Source organism: Lolium perenne, chromosome 7, assembly GCF_019359855.2.
Source record: "Lolium perenne isolate Kyuss_39 chromosome 7, Kyuss_2.0, whole genome shotgun sequence".
In the NCBI taxonomy this organism is placed as follows: domain Eukaryota; kingdom Viridiplantae; phylum Streptophyta; class Magnoliopsida; order Poales; family Poaceae; genus Lolium; species Lolium perenne.
The window spans coordinates 234,139,775-234,150,319 of NC_067250.2; the positions used below are offsets into that span (position 1 = coordinate 234,139,775).

At 45.9% G+C, this 10,545-nt stretch overlaps 1 protein-coding gene across 1 annotated transcript; it reads left to right on the top strand.

Annotated features, from left to right (window-relative positions):
• The first annotated feature begins 4,665 nt into the window (after positions 1-4,665).
• Positions 4,666-5,582, top strand: LOC127313967 (heavy metal-associated isoprenylated plant protein 28). The gene is made up of 3 exons (XM_051344437.1): positions 4,666-4,775; positions 4,860-4,935; positions 5,037-5,582. The coding sequence occupies exons 1-3, from the start codon at positions 4,770-4,772 to the stop codon at positions 5,441-5,443; spliced, it is 489 nt and encodes a 162-aa protein (XP_051200397.1). The 5' UTR covers positions 4,666-4,769; the 3' UTR covers positions 5,444-5,582.
• Positions 5,583-10,545: the final 4,963 nt, after the last annotated feature.

Sequence of the window (10,545 nt, forward strand, 5' to 3'; positions counted from 1 at the left end):
GCATGAGATCGAAAGAGAAAGGAAAGTGACCAAATACCAGTAGCCAAAAATAACTCCAAGAAAGGAAAGGTTTATTGTTTATTGAGGATGACATGCGAGACCCATGATCCTGCAGCATAAACGGCTCGATCGGAGAACGTGAACGAGATGGCGCGATTGAGACAAAAAAAATATCGCTAGAGACGCTGTCATCTGGGCCCTACATCCCTGGGCGGTGCAGATTTGCGTTGACTTGGCCGGCTCATCCGAGAATTCATCATGCACCACGTCCCGTGTCACCATACGAGACGTTTTCCATGTTTACGTCAGGCTAGATGGCCTCAAAAACGAGAAAAAAAAATGTTTTGACATGCACCACAGAGAGAGCAAAAATCGTCGGGGTTGGTGCATCAGCAACCACGGCGCGACATTCAATTCATCGGCCATTGCAACTTTTCTTGTAGTGACAAATCATGTTTCAGCACAAAGCTGTGTTTTAGTTTGTATAGTGTTGGCAACAACTTATGAGTGATCAAGTCATGTTGCAAGCTTGACAGACTTGTTGCAACGATGCATCTTGCAGAGTCGTATTTATTTTTAAATTATATCGGCAGTAGGCCCTGAGTCGTCGAGGGGAATATACACGCGATGTACTCGTAGCCCAAGTATCATGAGAACGATGTTTTGGCATGAGCCGTTATTTATGTATAATTTTGTCGGCGATAGCTTCGGTGATCAGGTGTATATGTGTGTATATGTGTGCATGGTCTTATCATCGTTGGATTTTATGTAGCATAATTAGATTTTTTCCATACACCAGGATTCATCCGTACATAACATATGGACGTCTTGAAAGATTTTAAATTTTAATGTTTGTATCATTTTATTTTAGTTTTTCTAATATAGAAAAGGCGATCCACATGGGGTGAGGATAATGGATAGCACATACCTGGTATGTGCTACACAAAATGCTCACCCCCTAGACGTACTAGTGGCGCACCTCCTCAAATAGTGCGCCACTGGTAAGTTTTTTTCTAGTGGCGCGCTGGTTTGTGGTATATCACTAGTATGTATTGTGGCGCACCATTGCGCCACGGGTAGCAAACCCGCATATAGTTGTTTTCCTAGTAGTGCCAAGAGAAGTAAGCGGTCTTCTTTCTGCGAACCATGTCGAATGTATTTTCCGTAATGGTGGTGTGTGCCAAGAGGGCGGTGGAGCAGGGCTTTATGTAGCGCAACCGAGGAAGCGGATCATCGACGACACGTATGTGGCACACGGGAGGAAGGCAAAGAGGCTACTCGGGAAAAGTTCTACACATGACTTTTTATTTATTACCATTTGGGATGAGGAGAAGAAAAGGAGATGGCGCAATAAAGGAAATGCCGCGGAAAATTTACACACCATAGACCATCTACGAACCGTTAGCGATGGTGGGAGTTTACCCTGGCGATTATTTTGTAGCAAGCCTTGTGCGAAGTAAATGTTATGGTCTAGAAAAACTTTCGTGTGTATTGTACCCGCACAGGGGAACTATCGTCTAGACCGCGCGCACACGGTTCAAATTATTGGGTGTCACCAATTTTTCACACCACACACGCCAAAGGCCTTCCGTGTGCATGGAGGGCCTTAAAGGCCCGATATGTACAAGTGAAGGCATTTACCCAACCAAAGAGGGGTCAACAATAGTTGTCAGCATTTGAATGATGGTAAAACACAAGTTTCTATACCTCTTTACAAGTGAACCCATTCCAAGTACTATCTGGTAGACCATCATGCTTGATTGCTGAAGAAGTATCATAGTCTGAAGATTCAATTGATAACATCACTTATGTTCTGGCCAATGAGAATATTGCTATATGTATGAAGAAAAGGACACCAAGGGCTCCTGAGAGAATGAAGCATTTTGCTGACAAACACATAATAAAAAGGGATTTCGTAATCTCACTTGTATGGTCTACCTCAAGATCCGCACGCATGCACTTCACTCAGTGTCCACGTGAGCTTAATACTCCACTCAAAATTATATGGACCATTTCGTGTCACGAAGTGTGTTTGGGTCCTATTGCTTCCAGTGGGATGTTAGCTTTGTCCTACTTTTCATGTGAGGTCAACTTGAAGAAGTACTTGGGATGCGTCGGAGTCCCAAATCCAAATTTTCCCAAACCCTAATGGCATTATCCTATGAAACTCAAAGAACTTTTGGGAAGGAAATTAATCCCTCACATTCAAGGTGACATTAGCATACATATGGTCCAACGGCCCATTAAATGGAAGAATTTGCCCATGGGATCTACTAGTACTTGGGAGGATTAATCTTCCCCATTTTTTTAGCTTTGTGAACGAATTGTCAGTTGTTGAACCGATATGTCAAACAACCGTTAGATGTTGACCCGACAACCAATGCGGCTAAGGAAATTGATGTCGACTTCCACTTAACAATTAGCGCCCCTTTGAATGAAGTTGGTGATCCAATGGCTGACACTGTAATTACCACTTGTTTCACCAAAACTGAGTTTTTTGGCCTTTCTTTCTACTACGTTTACCCCATCTTTAGGGCTCTAAAGCCAAGGATTTTGAGCCTTAGAAACTCATCCTCTTGTAACTAGATTAAACCCTAACCATAACAGTCTGTGGTTCGGCTCAAACCTTCATCCGTAATCGTGGATCTCACTCAAATTCTCCAAAAATTGCTTAGTACTTCTTTTGTGCTTGTGTTCTCTGAATCTGAGAGACAGGTTTACATCCAAAGTCTGAACCTGCCAGGTTAAAAAAATTCGTACTCAAATTAAGTAGTGCGGGTATGACTTGTGAATAATTTATAACGAGAAGATATGCTCCCGAAGAAAAGGAGGTGCAGTGCATCGCTTGATATTTCGTGGGAGGATCTGCGTTTTTCTAACTTGCATAGTTCATGACTCGTACCTGCACTACTAAGGGTTAGCTTAATTAACTCGATGCGTCGTTGATCATCATGACTTTGAAGCACCCGCAAAATTTTCACGCAACTTCCATGCCATTCACCGCTCTGCGGTCGTCATGGCAAGGCGAAGTGAAATATTTGCTGGTTGCACGTCGCTCTTGATGATGCATAGGGAGAGAGTAACGCCGAAATTAGACGGCAAAGCTGTGATCAACTGTCGTTACATATATATGCACAAAGATGCAAGTTGCAGCTGGTGGATATCTTCATATCTATCCCGAGCTGACTGGCTCTCCATTATTTGAGTTAAGTGGGGAAATCTCTCCCGGGTCGCTCTCGCGTGGGGCGACTCCGGAGAGCCCAACCCTAAAACAAAGCCAGCCCCAGATTCCTGCTGCCCTTGGCCGCTGCTGCCGCCGGTGGTGGTGGCGGTGCCTGGCCGCCAAAGGCGGAGGGCATGGAGGGCGCTCCCCTCTGCCTCCTCTGCGCGTGGAGAGGCGACGGTTCCGGGAGGCGAGATGAATCTTGGCGGAGTGGCGGAGCGTCAATGCTGCCGGTGCTCGGACGAGCGGGTGGTGGCGCGCGGGCTCATTTTGGGCCAGATCTGGGCCCATTCTGGGCCTAGAAGTCCACTGCCGCAGCGGTCTCGGCTCGACTGCGGGGCGCACTCGGTGGCACCCTCGTGCTGCACGCATTAGTCCTGGAGGGCCGCAGCTGCTCCTGCTCGCCTCGGCAAGGACAACGGCAGCTGCAGCCAGCGTTTGCGCGGGTGGCACTGCTGTCGTTCCTTTGCAGGTCTGGTGCTACCCGTTGTTCGTTGCTCGCAACCGTTGCTGGATCCGCGCTTGCTTGTCTTATCCGCGACCAGCTAGTGGTGTGGGGGCTGCTAGGCCAGGCATGAATAAAGGTGGCGGTCCTAGGGTTCTTCTTGTGCGAAGATGGAAACCTTACTATGGCCAGTCCCTCTTGATCTAGCCGGAGTGGTGTGTTCCGGAAGGCGCGGCCGGTGAATGTAACATCGCTTTTTATGCCTGGAGTTTGCTAGATCGGTGGTATTCGGTAGGGTGCACCCATGCTTTTATTCCGGCCGTTTGGTTCTGTAGAGAGCGCCGCGAAGCTCTGTTCTTTCTTGCCATATGGAAACATTTGCTCCATGGTGAAGTTAGAGACGGAGAATACCATGAACGCCGGATGGGAGGACTAGCAAAGGGGGTTCAAGTTTTTGCGCTGCTGAGGGACTTGCTTGATATTCTAGGTTTCGCGGCAGCAGTATGCAAGTGGGGCGGCGTTCAGAGTCTTACCTTTCATGATGAAAATCCAAAGTCTGGCCTTAATTGGTTGTGTCTGGCAATGACCTTGTTGGAGACGTTGTTTTAAGAACGGAGACTATCTTCAGGATGAAAACCTAAGATCTTTTGAACGGGCGATAATGGTGCTTGTGCATTGTTACCTTCTTGGAGGTGTCGCTCTTGGAGAGTCTGGATTTCAGGTGTTGTCTTGGTGGTGAATGTACTGTTGCGGCTATGACTGGAATACCGTAGCGGGATTTTTCCTTTTATGTAATTCTTTTTTTCTTTTTTTGTTGTGTGCATCCGTAATGCCATTAGGGTATTACGTTGTTGCAGAGGCTAGATGTATTTGATATCTTCTTGATATTATTAATATATACTCTTATCGAAAAAAATCCCGAGCTGACTTGACCTGGACACCCACTGGCCTGTCACATTTACTTACGGCCCTTATATACAGCCACGCACTGCCCTAGCAAAGCACTGTCAATTTACGAAGGAAGTATTGGACTTTGTCAGATACACAGAGAGGACTTCAGTTAGTATCCGCTAGTCTCTCCAAAGCTAGAAGCAATCAGCCATGACGGTAAGTTCTTGCGCTTGTGTCTCTCTAAATGGCAAGATGTGATGCTAAATCCTTCAGAATTAACCTTGTGTTGTACGCGTGCAGATCGTGGAGATGCAGATGAGCATCGACTGCGACGGCTGCGCGGACAACGTGAGGAAGGCCCTCCTGAGGCTTCAAGGTACGATCGCCATGGCTGTTTTCCGAGATCGACTTGGAAGATGGCGACCGTGGTAGTACAACATGGGAATTAACATGTTCTTTGTGGTTGGTGATCTTCAGGCGTGCACTACGTGGACGTGGACAGGGCGCGGGACAAGGTGACGGTGACCGGCACGGCGAGCCAGAAGAAGGTGCTGCGCGCGGCGCGGCGCACGGGGAAGCTCGCCGTCCTGTGGCCGTCCGCCTACAACCCGGAGTACCACCACCAGAACCACCACGCCTACACGCAGCCGGCGTTGTACCACCACCAACAGCTCAAGCCCGCCGCCGCCGCCCACGCGCACCGCTACTACAACAGCGTGCCGCACGGCAGCAACGGCGGCGGCGGCAAGGGCACCAGTTCGTACAACTACCACGTCCACGGCTACTACGACTCGGACCTCCACGGGCACTACGGCCACGAGCAGCATGTCGCCGCGGGGAGCTACTTCAGCGACGAGAATCCCCACGCCTGCTCCATCATGTGACCGGCCGGTGGCTGCTCCCCATGACTACTGATCGAATCGGGTCGATTCATCGACCAGCTTCTGCTGCAGCGTGTATATATGCCTCTTGTGTACAGTTCTGCAGGTGCTCTGTATAAAACTTCAAAGCCCATGTCTGGTACACGGTATTTTGTGCGCAAACTTCTGTAAATTTATCTAGGACGTGTTTGGTAGCCTGGACGTCCGTTGACTCGCATCGGCCCAGCATTTTTCTGGCCGTTTGGTTCCCTGAGCTCAGTCGCGTTCTTACATAGCACGGGTCTTAAAACACCTCTCGGACAGGCCCCGGAGGAACACACAGCTTGACAGTTTCTCCAGGGTCAGGTCTGGTGAGACAAAAAAATCGACAATGCCGTTCGCGCGGGAGCTCCACCTCGGCATGGCGGGAGAAGCCAAAATCCCAGCGGCGTTGCGCGGCAAAGGTAGGGGTAACCTCCCTCTTCGGTTACCCTCTCCATTAGCCCCTCCCAAAATTTCCCTTCCCACAATTTTCGCACCGGCGGCGGCGACCCAGATCTGGCAGTGCGCATCTCCCTTCGGTCTCCGGCGCCGGACTAGGGTGCTTTTTTCCAGCCGCGGCGGAGCCTGCGCACATCTGCGGTGGCTTTCGGCCGTGTCCTTTGTCCGTCATGACGGAGGTAAGGGGAAACTCATCTGCTCTACTGTAGTGTTAAATTCAAGTTGGTAGAACTAGTTGGGTTCGATTAGACCGTTCGTAATGCATAGATCTTGTTTGAGTAGACCGACCGGCTTTAGCTTGCGCATCACGCCGCAGCACTCATCATTTGCTTACAAGTCTGGATCCTGATGGTGCACAAAAGAGCAGTTATGCATGCTGCTTTTTCTCGTGTGAGTTACGGCCCTATGGTACAACGAGATCAGAAGAGGATTTCCAACCTAAACCACATCAACAACAGCAACAACGTAGAGGCTATCCAGATGCTACGGATGAGAAGAGCCTCTTTCTATGCACTTGTGAAAACGTTCAGGGGTAGAGGATTGTGACCGATAGCATCCACATCTCTGTCGAAGAACAAGTACCAAGGTTTATTCATGTCGTGGGTCATAACCAGAGGTTCAGAGTCATCCATAGCACATTCAGGTGATCCACGGAGACTATCTCTCGGTACTTCCAGCAAGTGTTGTACGCAATTGGGGAGCTCAGAGGTGAAATGATCAAGCCAACATCAACGAACACACCAGCCAAGATCAAGAAAAGCTACAGGTGGTTCCCCTATTTCAGGGTGAGTACAAAATCATGTTCTATCTACCTATCAGTTGTGTGGTACTGTCAGAAACATGACTGTGTGCTAATTTTTTTACAGGATTGCATTGGGGCTATTGATGGTACTCATGTGACTGCAAAGGTACCGAGATCAATGTCTGCAGCATTCCGCGGGAGGAAGTGATACGTCTCCAACGTATCGATAATTTCTTATGTTTCATGCTACTTTTATGATGATACACACATGTTTTATACATACTTTATGTCATATTTATGCATTTTCCGGCACTAACCGATTAACAAGATGCCGAAGAGCCAGTTGCTGTTTTCTGCTGTTTTTGGTTTCAGAAATCCTAGTAAGGAAATATTCTCGGAATTGGACGAAATCAACGCCCAGGATCTTATTTTTCCACGAAGCTTCCAGAAGTCCGGAGAGGAAACGAAGTGGGGCGACGAGGCGACGCCACACTAGGGCGGCGCGGCCCAGGTGCTGGCCGCGCGGCCTTAGCGTGTGGGCCCCTCGGGGCGCTACCCTTCCGCCTACATAAGCCTTCGTCGAGAATAATTCCAGTACCGAGAGCCACGATACGGAAAACCTTCCAGAGACGCCGCCGCCACCAATCCCATCTCGGGGGATTCAGGAGATCGCCTCCGGCACCCTGCCGGAGAGGGGAATCATCTCCCGGAGGACTCTTCACCGCCATGGTCGCCTCCGGAGTGATGTGTGAGTAGTTCATCCCTGGACTATGGGTCCATAGCAGTAGCTAGATGGTCGTCTTCTCCTAATTGTGCTATCATTGTTAGATCTTGTGAGCTGCCTAACATGATCAAGATCATCTATTTGTAATGCTACATGTTGCGTTTGTTGGGATCCGATGAATATGGAATACTATGCTATGTTGATTATCAATCTATTATCTATGTGTTATTTATGATCTTGCATGCTCTCCGTTATTAGTAGAGGCTCTGGCCAAGTTTTTACTTGTAACTCCAAGAGGGAGTATTTATGCTCGATAGTGGGTTCATGCCTCCATTAAATCTGGGACAGTGACAGAAAATTCTAAGGTTGTGGATGTGTTGTTGCCACTAGGGATAAAACATCAATGCTATGTCTAAGGATGTATTTGTTGATTACATTACGCACCATACTTAATGCAATTGACTGTTGTTTGCAACTTAATACTGGAGGGGGTTCGGATGATAACCTGAAGGTGGACTTTTTAGGCATAGATGCATGCTGGATAGCGGTCTATGTACTTTGTCGTAATGCCCAATTAAATCTCACACTACTCATCATAACATGTATGTGCATGGTCATGCCCTCTTTATTTGTCAATTGCCCAACTGTAATTTGTTCACCCAACATGCTATTTATCTTGTGGGAGAGACACCTCTAGTGAACTGTGGACCCCGGTCCATTCTTTTACATCGAATACAATCTACTGCAATACTCGTTCTACTGTTTTCTGCAAACATCATCATCCACACTATACATCTAATCCTTTGTTACAGCAAGCCGGTGAGATTGACAACCTCACTGTCATGTTGGGGCAAAGTAATTTGGTTGTGTTGTGCAGGTTCCACGTTGGCACCGGAATCCCTGGTGTTGCGCCGCACTACACTCCGCTGCCATCAACTTTCAACGTGCTTCTTGGCTCCTACTGGTTCGATAAACCTTGGTTTCTTACTGAGGGAAACTTACTGATGTACGCATCACACCTTCCTCTTGGGGTTCCCAACGGTCGCGTGTTGAACGGAAAGACATACGTCAACTACGCGCAGCAAGTAAATTTCTGGCGCCGTTGCCGGGGAGATCAAGACACGCTGCAAGGGGAGTCTCCACTTCCAATCTCTTAACTTTGTTTTTGTCTTGCTTTACTTTTATTTACTTCTTTGTTTGCTGCACTAAAACAAAACACAAAAAAATTAGTTTCTAGTTTTACTTTATTTGCTATCTTGTTTGCTATATTAAAAACACAAAAAATTAGCTACTTGTATTTACTTTACTTATTTCATCATGTTTCCTCCTAAGTTCACTCTAAAAGATATATATGTAGGAGAAGGGTCTATAATTGGAAGAGATAATATAGAAGCATTTTTCACCCATGTTAGCATGGATGAAGATTTTGAAGATGTACCATTATTAAAAGCTGTTCCTACTTATGAAAGTGCTTCTGCCTGTTTAGTACACATGTTGAAAACTAGATTTATTAGTCTCAACCCCATGATACAACACATGTTTCTTACACTTTCTGATATGGAGATGGGAGAAAAGAGAGATTTTGTTTTAAAAGTCCTTGTTAGAGAATTTAAAGAGGTAGCTAAAGAAGCTAGAAAAGTTTTCATTAAGCATAAGAGGCTTGGTCTGTTCACTGATTTTAAGAAAACACTTGAAAAGATGGACATGGATAGAATAAGGTACACTAATAACGTTAATGATGGTGGGGAGATTAAAGTACCGATACCTAGTAAGCTCCTTGGAATATATGAAGCTCTAGAAAATAATTATGCTTGGCTTGTCCCTGAAAATTTGTTTGATGAGAATAGCAAGCCTAAGACTAATGAAAAGAGAGCCTCTGAAACTTACATATGCAAAATACAATGCATGGTTGAGAAAACTCCAAACCCCGCTGCCAATGCTTCATCTCTTGATAATACTTGATACACACTTTCTGCGCCTAGCTGAAAGGCGTTAAAGAAAAGCGCTTATGGGAGACAACCCATGATTTTACTACAGCATTTTTATTTTATATTTGAATCTTGGAAGTTGTTACTACTGTAGAAACCTCTCCTTATCTTAATTTTGTTGTATTGTTGTGCCAAGTAAAGTCTTTGATAGTAAGGTTCATACTAGATTTGGATTGCTGCGCAGAAACAGATTTCTTGTTGTCACGAATTTGAGCAGTAGGCTCTGTAGGTAACTCAGAAAATTCTGCCACTTTACGTGAGTGATCCTCAGATATGTACGCAACTTTCATTCAATTTGAGCATTTTCATTTGAGCAAGTCTGGTGCACCTAGAAAATTCGACTTTACGTATTGTTCTGTTTTGACAGATTCTGCCTTTTATTTCGCATTGCCTGTTTTGCTATGTTTGATGGATTTCTTTATTCCATTAACTTTCAGTAGCTTTATGCAATGTCCAGAAGTGTTAAGAATGATTATGTCACCTCTCAACATGTGAATTTTGATTATGCACTAACCCTCTAATGAGTTGTTTTGAGTTTGGTGTGGAGGAAGTTTTCAAGGATCAAGAGAGGAGGATGATACAATATGATCAAGGAGAGTGAAAGCTCTAAGCTTGGGGATGCCCCGGTGGTTCATCCCTGCATATTTCAAGAAGACTCAAGCATCTAAGCTTGGGGATGCCCAAGGCATCCCCTTCTTCATCGACAACATTATCAGGTTCCCCTAATGAAACTATATTTTTATTCCATCACATCTTATGTGCTTTACTTGGAGCGTCTGTATGTTTTTATTTTTGTTTTGTTTGAATAAAGTTGGATCCTAGCATTCATTGTGTGGGAGAGAGACACGCTCCGCTGTTACATATGGACAAATATGTCTTTAGGCTTTACTCATAATATTCATGGCGAAGGTTGAACTGCTTCGTTAAATTGTTATATGGTTGGAAACGGGAAATGCTATATGTGGTAATTGGTATAATATCTTGAATAATGTGATACTTGGAAATTGTTGTGCTCATGTTTAAGCTCTTGCATCTTATACTTTGCACCTATTAGTGAAGAAATACATAGAGCTTGCTAAAATTTGGTTTGCATGATTGGTCTCTCTAAGGTCTAGATATTTTCTAGTAAGGGTCGAACAACAAGGAAGACGGTGTAGAGTCTTATAATGCT

Excerpts from the sequence above, each read along its gene's own strand:
- LOC127313967 (XM_051344437.1), top strand. Across the intron at positions 4,936-5,036 it reads GGCCCTCCTGAGGCTTCAAG|GCGTGCACTACGTGGACGTG; the intron begins GTACGATCGCCA and ends GGTGATCTTCAG.